General features: G+C 35.0%; 2 protein-coding genes across 2 annotated transcripts; one reads left to right on the top strand and one right to left on the bottom strand.

Annotated features, from left to right (window-relative positions):
• The first annotated feature begins 6,017 nt into the window (after positions 1-6,017).
• LOC112026491 (uncharacterized) lies at positions 6,018-9,571 on the top strand. Its single transcript, XM_065766563.1, has 7 exons — positions 6,018-7,143; positions 7,876-7,957; positions 8,072-8,263; positions 8,333-8,397; positions 8,476-8,635; positions 9,030-9,275; positions 9,377-9,571. Exons 1-7 carry the CDS (start codon positions 6,119-6,121, stop codon positions 9,569-9,571), a joined length of 1,965 nt encoding a protein of 654 aa, XP_065622635.1. The 5' UTR covers positions 6,018-6,118.
• A 984-nt stretch (positions 9,572-10,555) lies between these two features.
• LOC136064620 (eukaryotic translation initiation factor 4B2-like) lies at positions 10,556-11,949 on the bottom strand. Its single transcript, XM_065766572.1, has 2 exons — positions 11,017-11,949; positions 10,556-10,660 (listed from the first exon to the last, which is right to left on the bottom strand). Exons 1-2 carry the CDS (start codon positions 11,919-11,921, stop codon positions 10,657-10,659), a joined length of 909 nt encoding a protein of 302 aa, XP_065622644.1. The 5' UTR covers positions 11,922-11,949; the 3' UTR covers positions 10,556-10,656.
• Positions 11,950-15,955: the final 4,006 nt, after the last annotated feature.

Raw genomic sequence — 15,955 nt, 5'->3', positions numbered from 1 at the left:
CAACCTAACCCGCCAGGTTGGATTGGTTTCTAAGGGTTGATGGGTTGAGTTAGGTTATGCAAATTTTTTTAATGGTGGATCATGATGGGTTTGGGTCATAACAATCACAAACTCATCTAACCAAACTCGACCCACCTGTATATTTAAAATTTAAAAATATATTATATAAATAATAATTCTTCCCCTATTCAACTCTTCTTATATAAAACCCAATTATCTTGCAAATCTTAATAATCTTATTTTTCTCGCTACCACCTTCCACTCCCACTCTCCTATTCCACTCCTATTTGTTTATAACTGAGTTGGAATACTAGTTCATGTATATTTTGTTTATTAACTCAGTTGGATTTTTTTTTTTATAATTGAGTTGGAATACTAGTGCATGTATATTTTGTTTATCAATTCAAATGACAAGTGAAATATAAATTGTTTATACTCAATTTTATAATAATAGTAATAAAAAAATTTGTCAAACTCATGGATTCAACCCAACACAACCCGATCCATGTGGGCTGGGTTGGGTTGGATTTTTTTTAACCCACCCTAGTGGGTTGGATAAAAAAACCCCTAAACTCGACCAGACCCAACCCAACCATACCCATGTACACCCCCAATTATAAACCAACTTATTGTTTTGTTTTTCTTAGTATTTTTTACTTTTATGTGAGATCCCAACTTATTTTATTGTGCTTTTACTTTTTATTTATAGTACTTTTAGCAAAAAAATTTGAAAAAAATTAACAAATGCTCTAAGTGCATTTATTAGTTTAGTGAATAATTTTAAGAAAGTTTTTATGAAAAAAATAGTTAATTTTTTGATAAATTTTTTATATTTTTCATAAAAATGGTACTCCCTCCGTCCCAAATTTTTTGTCCTGTTTAAAAAGTCAAACTTTTTAAGGGAACATTATTTATTGTCTTGTCTACCTTTTAAAAATGTATAAGTTTCCAAAATTATCCTTAAAAAAATTTATTAAAAAATTGAATTAATAAATTAATAAGGGTATAATAGGAACATTAGTAAATTAATGACTTTTATTTTTAGAAACAGGACAATATTTTGGGACATCTCAAAATGGAATAAAGGACAAAAAAATGGGACAGAGGGAGTATTAGAGTTTCCTTAAATAGTTCATTAATAAATACCTTAAAATACCCATCATCAATACCTAAAATTAAAAAAAATAAATAAATAAATAAATTGTTTTCAAACAAACAGACACTTTAATTGGTATTATCAAAAAAAAAAAATTAGCATTACTTTTCGCAAGAACTACTTTGAGTGAGAGAATTCAGGTGCACTGGATTTTTGTGCAGACGGGAAAGTGCCCAAATGGTCGTGTTTCTCACGCATTTTATTGTGAAGTCTCATGGGTAGGAGAAGGCCTAGGGAGGCTCAAAGATTATCTTTCCTTTTTATTTAATATTTTTCTCGAAGGTTTCAATCTCATCGTCATAATCATAATTATCGGGTATCTATTTTTTTTTTTTTTTGTTTGATAGGATAATTATCGTGTATCTCCAACTAGGATGGTATTGGGAGGCAATTGGATATGATATTTTTGTACTTACTAGTTGTATCAATTCAAAAATCAATAGTTTTCTCCAAAAAAAAAAAATTTCAAAAATCAATAATGTGATGCATATACTTATTGGTAGGGGTGTTCACCGAATCGCACAAACCACAAAAATCGCATAAAAACTGCCTGCAAAATGGCATAACTGCATTGCACTGCAAGTAATAATGCACCGCACCGCATGGTGCTGTGCAATTTGCAGTTTTATAATAAGAAAATCGCACAAACCGTACTGCACCGCACCCTTTCTATATATTAATATATTTATTTATTTTTAATATTAAATATATTATTAATAGTTTAATAACCTTAGTTTTAAAAAAAAAAATTAATAATCATAACAAGTGTTAACTAGAAAAGCCAACTCAAAATAAAGAAAAACTAGTTCAATAATTTAAAACTTGGCCCAAAAAAAGAGAAAAATTAGTTTTGGGTTGAGTAGGAAAAGCCCAAAATTTGAAAAATATACTGACTTCAAACCGCATCTTATATATAGTGTCGCACATGTGACCACAAAAATGAGGTGCGGTGCAGTTATGGTTTTGGCTAAACTCTAAACCGCACCACACCGCACATGTGACAGCAAAAATAAAGCGCGGTACAATTATGATTTTAGCTAAACCGCACCGCGAACACCCCTACTTATTGGCTGTATATTAAGAAAAATTATTGTGTCCTTTGAATGTATTATAAATTGTGAGTTCCACCATAAATTTAATTAATAGAATCCACAATATGTGAAAAGTAAGAATATACATTTATAATATTCTAAAAGTACCGAATAATTACTCGTTATTTAGTTATACCAGTAAAAGTAATATGTAATATTATAGAAATAAATGTTCCTTTCCAAGAGAAAATGTCTATTTCAGTATTTCTTTTTATATCCTCTTATCCGTATGTAATATAGAAGTGATACTAAAAAGAGGGATTTTTTAATGAAATACTATTGAAGGTTACTTGAAATATGTAAGTGGAGTTACTTGAAATATGTAAGGCAGACTTCCCCCTCTGCTCTGATATTTTTTAATGAAATACTACTGAAGGTTAGCAAAAAAAAAAAAAAAAAAAATGAGGGATTTTTTCAAAGTTGCACACTTTACCATGCAATATGCAATAGCATTCATCGACTTCAATCTTCCATTGGAAACAGGACTTTTTTTTTTTTTTTTTTTTTTGGGTTAGAAAGTGTATTTCAATTTATTGCGTTAATTCTTAATAGTAATTTTTTATTATCAAACTATAACATTATTCGATTATTGGTGTAGGCGGTGATTGAACCTTAAATTTATTATTTAACCATAAATTTTTTTCCCAATTAAGCTAACTTAATTGTATGCCCAACAAATGAGCAAAAATGACATGGGCTTCATTTTGTGCTCATAAGGCTTAAGACCTTAAATAAATCACTTTTTTTTTTTGTGTTAATCATTTTTTCTGCATAATTTGAATATAAGTAGAACATAAAAAAAGAAAAAAAGAAAAAAGGATATAATCTTTTTTAAATGTAAGTATGAAGCAGTTGACTTTTTTTTTTCCCCAAATAAGTCAAGTTAGATATATCCCAAAAAAAAAAATTAAATCCAAAATTAAAAAAAGAAAAAAAACCTATTACATATATAAATAAAATATGTCTGTAACACATTCTAACATATGTTGTTTTTCATCTATAACAAACATATTTAGAACAAGTTATTCTTCTCATAACTTAAAATAAGTTTTTTTTTTTTTTCCAATTCATTATGTTTGTCAGTTGTGAACTATTTTTTAAATCATATGAATCATAATTAATATTCCTTGAATATTTTAAATCAATATTTTTGCTAAATAATTTTTAGATTACACCGTTAAAATATATTAATAGTTTTGGGAGTTATGAATAATATACAATTTTCATCAATTTTAAATAATAAACACCACTTTACATCCTTAAACATATACAGGTCAATATAAAAAAATTAACAACTAATAAACATCACTTTACATGTCTAAACATATACAAATCAATATAAGAAAAATTCAAAAAATAATAATTACTAAAAAACAATTTTTTTTTTTTTCATAATTGACAAATGCAAAAAGGATCTATATCTATTAATTACAAAATGCATAATTGTCCTTTCTTGTTCTTCTTTGCCCGGGGGGGGGGGGGGGAGAGAGAGAGAGTTTAGTCTTTTGAAATAAATAAATAAAAAAATGAAGAAAGGTAAGTGGAGGTAGACGTGAGAGGAGGAGAAGAGAGAGAAAAAAGGAGAGAGAATAAAAAATTTTGAGGAGAAGAAGGGAAAAAAAATAAATAAAAAAAAACATATATGTAAAGACCAAATTTGAGTCCCTAGCCCAACAAGTGGATGGATTTAGGCTCAAAAACTCAAAACAATAAATTTGTAGAGAATGAGTTTAAAAACTGGGCTTTAATGAATCAGACAAATACTAAAGTAGATTTAGAAGAAAATTGTCATCGGCAAAATCTAAGGAGATCTGTTCTTATATATTTCTTTCAGGTTTGATTACAAAATCAGTTTTTGATGCTACAGTATTTTTCTCTTAGTTTCTCGATTCCCTTCTCCCATTGCATTTTCCTTCTTTTATACTTTCTTCTCCTTTCATCTTTTTCCTTCATGTGCATGTCAGATAGCTGGTGTTGATACTTATCTCACCAGCATCTCTCATAAGTCTTCATGTAGTAGCTGCAAGACTGAAAATCATTGTCATGTATCATTTCCACATTAATGCGACCAGAGAGTTAGTTGCAGTGTATTTAATGTGGTGATAGCAGCTTTCTCCTTAAATATTTTAGGACTTCTTATTGTCTGATGTCTCTGCAATACTTATCCATATTAACAGAACTTCTTGGAATGTTACCTTAGGCGACAGACCATCTCTTCGGACCTCGGCTTTGGCTAGCCGATGATGCATTTATCCTCGGCCTACCCTTTTGAGCCTTTACGACCAAAACTAACCTTTTATTTACTAACACAATCCCTTCTGACCAAGATTTCCCCTCCTCAAACAACCTTTCGTTCTCGGCTTGGGCCACAGGCCCAAAATATAAATAGGTAATGAACCCCTAGGCCCAATACCCCTACAATATATATATATATATATATATTTTTTTTTTTTTAAGTTTGCAGCTACAAAAATCTGCCATCTTTGACAATTTATTGTAGCTTAATTGCCATTTTTTTTAAACTATAGCATCTTTGATGTAGCTTTATTTTGTGGTGTGGGTTGTTAAAAAAATAACAATTTGGCAATATAAGAGCTTCATTGTGAATGATCTTATGCTCAATCACTTAGTAGTTAGTAATAAAAGTTTTTGTTTAGATGATTAGCATGTGTGGAAGAAAAACATGCCCGCCGTTTTATTAGAAATGGTACTAAAATTATATATTGATAATGCTATTTATTACTATTTTTCAAGTGGAACAAAGTTTATCTCCAAACTAATTTAGAGAGAAACTTTTCAAACTTCTCGTATATTTCTTTTTTTTGGGTGTAAATTTTGAAAATCCAATCGTTGAATTTTATGTTCCTTACGTTCTTAACATGATATCAAATTTCGTTCAAATTGGATGTTATTTACTATTTGATCAATAAAATTATTTTTTGTACACAATTTTAAATATTAATATTTATTTGATGATATAGCAATTTATCTTTGATATTTTTAAAATTTTGCAAATATAAAGTATATAGTAAGAACATTAAATCCAATAGTTAAATTTTCAAAATATACACCCAATATAATGATATATAAGGAGTTTAAAGGGTTTCTTTCCAAACTAGTTTGAAGAGAAATTTTATTTGTTTTCATCAAGGCTTTATATATGGAAATTCTATTGTGAATCTAAGATCTTATTACTTGAAATTTGCAATAATGTTGCAATTCTCTAAAGTACTTTAGGTTTGATTTGGAATTTATAAATTGGTGTATTGTGAAAACTATTTCATTTTATGTGTTTGTATAATTGTATTATTTGTTTTAAAATCAATCGTTTAGAAAGCATCATATAGTGTAGTTGGATCGGTATTTGAATTCACTAAGATTATCTTTGTGTTATTGTGTTTGGTTGTCCAGAAAGTGCAAGATAATGTAATAAAAGTTGGAGATGTCCCTACACTTTTTTGTCTATCTTTCAACTTCATAAAATGCAAGAAAATGAGAGCCTCTTTGATAAAAATATTGAGAAAATGTTGTAAACATTACCATTAGAAATTTTAAAAAATCCCCTAAAAAATCACATATCAAAGTGACGTAATTATCCTCCACTCCACTCCTATCAAAAAATAAAATTCAAGAAATAATTAAATAAATACAGTAGCATTTTTTTTTTTGAAATAATTAAATAAATACAGTAATTTACCCAAAAAAGAAAAGAAAAAAGTAGCATTTAATTTGCAGATCCCGCGCAAAATACAAAGCCCCCCAAGGCCAAAACCAAACTCCTCAACTCCCCGCCCAGCCTTTTCACAAATCACAAATACAAAAAGCTGTCGTATTTCACAAACCCATCTCCGTCGCCACCACCACCACCACCATGGTCACCGCCGCCACAACTACAGCTCCGCTAAGCGACACAGATATAATACGCCTAGCTTCCCAGCACCACCATGCCCAAACACAGACACAAACACCCCTTCCCTCCTATTTACTCTCCCTTGACTCTCACCCCAAACTCCTTTCCTTCCTCCACGCTCGCGCCTCTTCTCCCTCTCCTTCTCTCGCCGTCTCCGACTACACTCTTTCCCTCCTCTCCCTCATTTCCCTTTCCCCTCACACTCCTTCCCTCTCTTCCCTCCTCTCCTCTCTCCTCTCCTCCTACACTCACCTCTTCGCTTCCCTTCTCATTCCCCACGACTCCAACTCCCTCAAAACCATACAATTCTTTGTCTCCCTCCTCCACCACATACCCGTTACTTCTCTCGAAGCAGTTATCGATTCCATTCTCTCCTATTTGCCTCAAATTGATGATTCCGAGGATACCCAGATCCTCGATCTTCTCCCAAGTTGTTTGAACTTGGTTTTTGATTCAGGTGGGGATTATGCACACCAGGTGTTTGATAAAATGCTTGAATGTAATTGGCCGAAGGAGTTGTTGATGAAGATGGTTTCGATTGTGGGGGAGTTTGCATTTCTTGATAAGGTGAGGAGGAGAGAGTTTTTGGACAAAGTGTTTGTTGGGATGAAGCGGGTGGACTTGCAGGACTTGCCTTCGCTTGTGTACCAGTTATTGGTCTTGTCGGCCGCGTCAAAAGGGTTTAGCAAGAGAGAGGTGATTGAAGGGATTGTGATGTTTTTTGGGTCGAAAATGGGGTCAAAGATGAGCTCCATATTTAGGCAAGTTGAAGGGACAGTGTTGCTCCATGTGAATTTCGCAGTGAAGCAGGACTTGTCTTTGGGGCAGGAGGTAATGGGGCTTGTGAGGTCAGATTTTCGAGCTTTTAATCATTTCACGGTAGCCATTTTGTTGTCAGTCGCAAGGGTTCGGAGGTTCAGTGAGAGTTCATTAGGGATTTTGAAGACGGCAGTGCTTACTGCATATCGTGATTATAAGTTTGCCAAGTAAGGGTCAAAGGTCTCTAACAAGTTTCTATTAGTTTAGTTCGCTTTTGAAATTGAGGTCATTAAAGCATATATAATTACCTATCTATGAATTAGTGGTATCGGGTGTATTGGTCTTTGATGAATGTCTGGGGTGCCCCATTGAAGCTTACTCCTTCCTAAATGTTATACATGAATTTTGAAAAAAAGTTAAATGTGGTTTGGATAGTTATTTGTAAAAAATCCATTTGTTGTTATCAAGGCAACTGTAAATTTGTTGAATTAAATTTTACAGATATGTTTATTTTGGTTATAATTGACTTTTCACATTGTTCTTCTAAATGCATGTTCATTCCAAGTGAACATTTCAGTAAAAAAGTAAACCAAATAAGTGTCAAATATAGTATACCAAACATCGGAAATCAGGTGGAAATATTTACCAAATAAGCTGGAAATTAGTTGGGGCATGTGTATTGGAAATTAGGTGGGATTTAAGGACTAGTTCTTTGGTGGTTGTATGTTTCACTTATGTAAAGGAATGATGGTCACAACATATTATGATAGACATCTCTGTATGGTGCAGTAGATAATTCACATTCACTTAATACTATCTAAAACAATCTGGGCTGATGTGCAAACACCACCATCGTTTTTTTTGTGAAACATAATTAAGCAGGAAGTAGTTAAATTTCATAGCATGTAAGATTTTATTTCTTATTATTTCTCAGTAACTTGTTTGTGAATGCTTTACAGAGACTGTAAGTGGCTTTCAGATGATTTGAAGGAAGAATATCTGGAGAATGTCAAATTAGTAGAGAAGGCTGTGTTAAGAGCTGTACTTTCCTCTCCTATTATGTCAATTAATTTGCAAAACTGTGTCTTAACAATGATACAATTTAAATAAAATATGCTTTAACTATAAACTATTTACTCTTCTGCTGAAGTTTAGGTAAATGAGAGCAGCTATGGAAGAGAGCATATTGTGCCCAGCATTGTGCAGTTTGGTTTTGTATTGCTAGAGTCAGTAGAAGAGAGAAGCAGTAAAGAGCTGTGGAATTCTAGCGGTCTATTGGGCATTGAGGACCTTGGTATTCAGATGCTGAAAGTTCTATTTGAGGTCCATGATATGGCAAGAAATGAGGTAGATACAACTAGAATAATGTTGCTTTGATTTATGATAATAGTAGTTGATTTAGTGAATGTAAAGCAGATAATTGAGCAATGCAAATTTCGCATACTCTCTTTGAAGCCTGAACAGAGCATGCCAATTATAAGGTAACTGCAATTAAATTAATGTTAACTCTTGGTTTGATGAGTGATAAACAGTGGCATGATCGTAATTTTTTTATGCAGGCTTCTCAGTAATCTTATTCAGACTTATCCTTATCCCATGTTGGAACATGTTTCCCGTTTGAAGGAATTGTTGGATTATTTCACTTTCATGCATGGCAATGTTGCTGCTTATCTTGTCACTGCTCTATTGCCTCTCATCAAGTTCAGCCGTGATCTTCAGGTATTTTCTTTGTAGTTTATAACTATTATAAAAAAGGACGTGGTTATTCTTGTGATGGGAAGTCCGAAGTCCTTATATGTATTGAAAAGAGCATGAAAACATTGACATGTTTTAGCTCAGTGAAAACAAATGCCTTTACTATGCATTCTCACAAATAGATTTGAAAACCAAGTCATTATAAGATTCCCATGTTCCCTTTTTTTCTATATCGGGATCATTTGTGTGTGTTAAGCATGCCACCATGTATAAATTTTCTTGAAGTTCAACCACACTATTGTATTGGGCTTTCTATCCAATGAAGTACGATCCTTTGGAAACAGTGCTTGAATAAGAAATTATGTTTAATCCTCTTAATGTATAAAGCATTCTTGTATACTTGTATTCAATGATGCAGGATTACACCATTCTGGTACTGCGTAAGGCGATGTTTAGACGAGAAGATACAGTTCGTATTGCGGCAACTACTAGCATTATTGATCTTATTTTGGCAGAAAAACAATCTAAGAGAGATGGTCCATTTTCTTTTCAAGAGTCTTCTAGCCAAGCCAGTTCCAGCCAGCAAGCTGAGATACCCTGTGGCCCGGGGGAAGGTCTCTTTCAAGAGCTGAGTGGTTTGCTGCAGAGATGTCTTTATCAGCAGGTTGTTTATGCTTTTTCATACTTTCCCTTCTTAAATGGTGATTTATTCTTTTCTTTTTCCCTGGAACCTGTTTCTCATTGCTATCAGATGGTTGCGTACAGGCAAAAGTCAAAGAAGTGATGTATCATGGGCTTGTGAGGGTAATCTTAATGGACCCCTCAAGTGCAGGTGCTATCTTTGATTTTTTGTTGCCGCACTTCCTTCGTTATTTCAGGGAGGTAATTATTCATTGGCTCATGTTATCTTTCTTTGATATACTTACTGNATGCGTGGACAGCTACCCCAATTTGTCCTAAGTCAATGGCCTTATGCCCAGGAAAACCATGAAAAGAAGAATATGAGGGAAACTGGGAACCAGAATGGCATAATTATATACAAAGATAAACTATTTCACAGAACCAACAAAATGGTGACAACGTATAATCAATTAGGGCGGGTTGGAATAGATTTGCAGGGTATGTTAAGTATGTAGTAACAGAAGGTTTTGGCAAGATTTATGGTGTGGCCATCAATCTTTGAAAAATTTGTGCAGTACTACATGGCAATTGACAAGGATGCATCAATTAGATTTTGTTAGGAGATAGTGCAAACCCTAGCTTTTCTATAGGTTTCATGTACAACCAACTCCCAAGCAACCTCCATTTGGTATCCTATAGGTACAACACATTACTCTTTTCTCATTTTCATCATATCTTTCAAATTGAAACATCAAATCAAAGATACATACTTATCAAATAACACTAACACCCCATGCTAGCCACTTCAAAATCAACTGTAGGGCAATAACATCTACTGTACTTTTAGCATTGTTATCTTATACGCATGGCTAGTTATGGATAAAAGAACTCTACATTAGGGAAATGGCTCTCTTTTGTCCCCAAAAGAGAGAAAGAGAAGAGAGAGAGAGGGGGGGGGGGGTGGTTCAAAGCCCTTCAATATTTCAAAATTTTATACCTAATTCACCAAGCTAATTAAAAAAAAAAAAAAAAGGAGAAAAGAAAAGAAAAAAAGGCTTCACTGAAAGCACATGGAAACCTTGTATAATACTACGGTGAGTCATTCATCAGTTCAACATGGCTTATATTATACCAATGGAGCTAGCCCATCCCGATACACGTAGATCCTATCTGTAAAGTTTAAGTCATTCATCAGTCCAACAGGGCTTAGGAGTTAGGATACACTTGCACCACAACTGAACATATCTAAAATAAATAAATAAAGTAATCTTTATGGCAGATTAAGTGTGTATTGACAAGCATGATATGTAAGAAGCAAAGGCCTACCTAACAGTTTGTGAAGGAACATACTGCCTTTCATATGTAGCATTACTATGGAGTGTTAATTTGCTAAAGTAATGGCAAAAGCTTTCCACTAAACATGTTTATCTGTATCAAAAGGTCAAGTTAAATAAGAAGATGCAACATTCATTCTATAAAAGCTTACAAAAATTAATGCAGCTCTAAGGATAACTTCGGTCACCCTCACGTAAATTTATCACATTGTATTCTTGAAGTCTTTCACATTTCCTAATAAAATTTCACGACAAGTTTTCAAAAAAGCAACTATCACATTGTCTTTTCTAAATTTACCAATGTTCATTCAACCAGGCCCCAGACAAGTTACCTAACATGCTAAGCCATTAACAGCTTCCTTAACTTCCAAAAGTACATGTCAAAATCTAACACCAAATATTGAGCTTAAAAATCGACAATGCAATGGATGTAGAAGGCAATACACGAACCTGTCAACGCTGCGGTGCTCCAATTCAAACTCAATCTTTCGCCAATCCTTGCCTCGCTCCTCGAGCAAAACCTCCCTAGGCTTGGCATCCCCAAAAGGGTTCACCTTCGGCCTCGGCTTCACCACATTCTCAAACGCCTGCAATCCCTGACCTTCAGACCGGTTAGACTGTGCACTCGAAGGCCTGCTCGAATGTGCACTCGTGGGCGTACTCCCTTTCTTGGCCTCAATTTCGTTCTCCATCTTCTTCCAATCCAAACCCTTCTCAGCCAACACCTCTTCCCTCGGCCTCGCCAACCCGAACGGGCTCGGCTTATTCGATTTCACCGGAGAAGCTCCGTCCAAACTACCCGAATCCCCTTTCGGAGGATCCAATACCAATCTCGGCCGTTCCCGTTGTTCCCGGTCGGGAAACCCTGCCCCTCTAGCCCATCGATCGGGTTCTGGACCCGAGTCGCGAAACCCTGACCCGAATGAGGATCTAGAAGCAGAAGCAGCAGAAGGCGGAGCAACAGCAAGGGGCTTTTTCGTAACTGCCCAATTATCAACCTCGTCAGCCCTAGACCCGCCTCCGAGCGACCCGTACCGGTTCTGCCGACCCGAATCTACCGAAGGAAGAGGCTTCTTCGTTGATGCCCAGTTATCAACTTCGTCAGCCCTCGAAGGTTGATCAAAATCCGAAACCCTAGAAGGCGGTCCTCTACGCTCTTCGTCAAATCCACCGTACTGTCTACGATTACCACCACCGCCGCCGCCGCCTCCCCACGACCCGTCCTCATCGCGGTCCCTGCCCCGACCCGACACAGACCGGGTCCCGTAATCTCTAAACCCACCCCCAAGCCTACCGTGCCCATACTGCATTTCCTCCGCCGAGCGCTCTTTCGGCCCAGTCGGCAGCCGAAGCATCTCTTCGTGAGTCAACCGAGAATATTCCCCCTAAGACAAAAAAAAAAAAAAAAAAAAAAAGGGAGAGAAGCCTGAAGAAGCACAGAGGAGAGGAACCTTAGCACCAACAAAGGGAACTCTGTAAATTCACTATGATACTGGGGTTGCATCGTGTAATCTTTCTTTTAAACAAAGAGGTTTAAATTGAGTTTTTAAGGAAAAACAATGAGCAATTTGGGAAATTGGCTGAATCTTCCAAAGGTAATATTGCAAATGAGCTTGTGGCTTTTTGCAATTGCAGCTCTCCAAGTGCCACAAGATCTTGTGTTTTTCCTTTGTATTTGGAAAATGAACTTTTTTACAAAGCGCATTTACAATATGTTGCCAAACATGTGGTTTGGATTTTCAGTAGGAAAAATCACGTTTTGGGTCCTTAAAGCGAAACCAAATGCACAACATTCACAACAATAGTCATTTTAGCAACCAAAACACTAAAAACACACACTACAACAAAGAAGTTAAAGATAAGGGAAAATTACAACTTATCCACCTATGGTTTGGCTGAAATTTAAGTTACCTATCTGTTGTTTGAAATTTGACACTTTACCTACTTGAGGTTAGTTTAATTAGATTTTCTTAACCCATATCTGTTAAAAACATGGTTAATGTGTGATTTTGCTTCACTTTTATATTTCTTTCCTCCAAAAACACAAAAAACATAAAAGTACAAGATCAAATCAGATAAAAAAGAATAAAAAAGAACACTTGCATCATAAGGTTTCAAACCACAGGTAAGTAACTTAAATTTCGATCAAACCTCAAGTGAGTAAAATGCCAAATTTTAAACCATAAGTAGACAACTTAAATTTCAGTCAAGCCACATGTGGGTAAGTTGTAATTTGCTGCAAAGAAAAAATATTTTGAGACATAGTTACAACAGCTTAATGTAATTGAATATTATTATTAGCAAAAAACAAATTTTTATTTCGTTCGTGCCCTATCTCACTATCACACTCCCACACGCCTATCTTGTTTCTGCCATATCTCACTATCTCTCTCTCACACACTCTAACAAGCCCACAGCTCTGCCTCTCTCCCTTGTGATTGATCTGCTCTCTCTCCGCCTAGCCCAGATCGAATCTTCCTTCCATTGGGTCCATGGATTTCTTTGGGTTAGGTTTTTGTTTGGATTAGGTTTCGGTTTTGGGTTAGGGTTTGGTTTTGGGTCTTTTCTCTCTGTCACAAGCTTGGACACCATTTGGACATCACAGTTGGTCACCAATTGGGGCAAAGCTTGCTAGTCAATTCAACTCTAAATACAGGTAATCAATCTCTGTCTTTTAATTTAATAAAGAGAATATTGATAGAAATGGACAAAATGGACATATACCATTGTTTGAGAAAATATGTATGGACCTACCACTGTTTGCGAAATATTTAGCAATTTACCACATTTTTTAAACTTGAGTTTGCCATGTAACTCGAGTTCCAAAAACTTGAGTTCTTTAAAAAAAATATCCTTCAAATTTGTCGTGCTATTTTTTATGGAACTCGAGTTACATAAAAAAATTTCAAAATTTTTCCATGGAACTCGAGTTCCCCAAACTTGAGTTCTCAATTAGTGGTAGATCCCTACATGTTCAGAAATAGTAGTAGATTGCAAAATATATTCAAAAACAGTGATATTTGACCATTTTGGCCGATAGAAATTGTTGAAGTTAACATATTGTAGTGGAATTAAATTGTTGTTTTTCTTAGAGATATGATCAATGTTAATTTTTGTGGAGCCATGATTTATAAATGGATGGACCTGCACTTTTTGTGAGTTATGGCATGTGAGTTTTTATTGTAATTTCATGTGAGTTGTGTATGTGAATTTTTGTGGACTACATTGGTAGTTTAGTGTTGTTGAAACTACTTCAAGTGGACAGGGTGAATTTAATAATGACCTTTTAATATGTTTGCCTTTGATATGAGTTTTGATAGGTTCATAGTTTAGTATATGATTTATGTAAATAGTGTTTGACAAGTTGATAGTTTAGTTCAAGGTATAAATGCACTTTTAGTCCCTACATTTTGCACTTTTTTCATTTTGGTCCCTAGATTTTATTTTTACCACTTTTAGTTCCTAAACCAATTAACGCTTGACATTTAGGTCCTTTTCGTCACCCAACTAACAGCAAAAGCTTACGTGACTGACGGTGGAATAAAAAAATAATATAATCACACAAATTAATTAATTAAATTAAAAACAAATATTAAAATAAATAAATAAATTTATGAATTTATAAAATAAAATAAAAAATAAAAACTCATTAGTTTTTGGGAAGAACATGATTGTTAATAATCTTCATGTTCTTTTTCTTCTTCAAAACATGAACTTCATGTTCTTCACCAAATCAAGACAAACCCAACCGACCAAGATTCATAATCAATCTCAACATAGAAAATTCTAACACATTCAACATTGAAACCTCTAGTAAATCAAACCCATAAATCCAAGAAATAGACCCATAAACCGATAACCAAATACTCTTTCACGTTCATCCATACAAGGTTCATAAATCCAAGACCCACAACCTGTAAATATGAAACCAAACTCACCATCCTTGACCAAAATCCGCCATCAACAACACCACCCTGCCGATGAAACCCATTTTCCAAAGCAAGCAACACCACCACCATTGTTGGAAAAACCCAGCCCCATGGAAACCCATAAAAAACTAATCAAACCCACACCATTATTGTCAATCAAACCTAACCCCGGAAACCCACAAAAACCTAATCAAACCCACAAAAACCTAATCAAACCCATAACGCCATTGCCGATCAAACCCAGACCCGGAAACCTAGAAAAACCCGATCAAACCCACACCACCATCACCGATCAAGCCAGAAATACCTAGCCCCACGAAAACCCAGAACAACCTGATCAAACCCACACAACCATCACTGATCAAGCTGGAAAAACCTAGCCCCACGAAAACCTAGAAAAACCCTATCAAACCTACTCCACCATTGTCGATCAAACCCACACCACCATCATCGATCCAACAACAAAGAGAGAGAGAGAGAGAGAAAGAGAGAGAGAGAGAGAGTCAGAGATTAAGATTTAAGAGAGGGTGATGGATCGACAGCTGGAACAAAGGAAGAAGAAAAAGAAAGATACAAACACAAATATGCACCGTGAGAAAGAGAAAGAGAAAGAGAAAGAGAGGATCTGGAATTGGAATGGAAGAAGAAAAGGAAAGATTAGAAATTTATAAAAATAGGTTTTTTTAAATGGTGGAGAGAGGACTCAAGGGCATTGATGCATTATTTTAAATCTTCGATATTTTAAATTTCTGGGCAATCAAACATGTTTAGGGAAGAACATGAAGAATATGAACAGTCATGTTCTTCCCAAAAACTAATGATTTTTTTTTTTTAATGTTTGTTTTTAATTTAATTAATTAATGTGTGTGATTATATTATTTTTTTTATTCCACCGTTAGTCACGTAAGTTTTTGCCGTTAGTTGGGTGATGGAAAGAACCTGAATGCCAGCCGTTAATTGGTTTAGGGACTAAAAGTGGTAAAAACAAAATGTAAGGACCAAAATGAAAAAAAATGTTTGGGTGGGTTGGAAGAAATTAAATACTGATGGATCATGTTTGGGAGGCTCGGCTAGAGCTGGTTGTGGAGGCTTAGTAAGGAATGAGCAGGGGGAATGGATTGCGGGTTTTACTAGACACATTGGCTTAACTAATAGCTTCATAGCAGAGTTATGGGGGCTGCGAGAGGGTCTCATTTTGTGCTGCAATCTAAACATTGAATCCCTTATTGTTGAAGTGGATGCTAAAGCTGTGGTGGCTGTTTTGAGGAACAAGGATTATGTAAATAATGTTATCTCTCCCATATTGGATGATTGTAAGCTTTTGGCAACTCGCTTCCAGCGGATTTAGTTCAACCATTGCTATCGCCAAGCCAACCATTGTGCAGATTTGCTTGCTAGAATGGGTGCTTTACAAGAACTTGATTTTATTTCTCTTGCAAGTCCACCTGTGGACATTTGCA

Source organism: Quercus suber, unplaced genomic scaffold (assembly GCF_002906115.3).
Source record: "Quercus suber isolate HL8 unplaced genomic scaffold, Cork oak 2.0 scaffold_720, whole genome shotgun sequence".
NCBI classification, from domain to species: Eukaryota; Viridiplantae; Streptophyta; class Magnoliopsida; order Fagales; family Fagaceae; genus Quercus; species Quercus suber.
This window is presented reverse-complemented; position numbering and strand designations above follow the sequence as displayed.

What these genes read in the sequence shown, in the direction of transcription:
- LOC136064620 (XM_065766572.1), bottom strand. Translation starts at nt 11,921, where the DNA reads ATGCTTCGGCTGCCGACTGGGCCGAAAGAGCGCTCGGCGGAGGAAATG.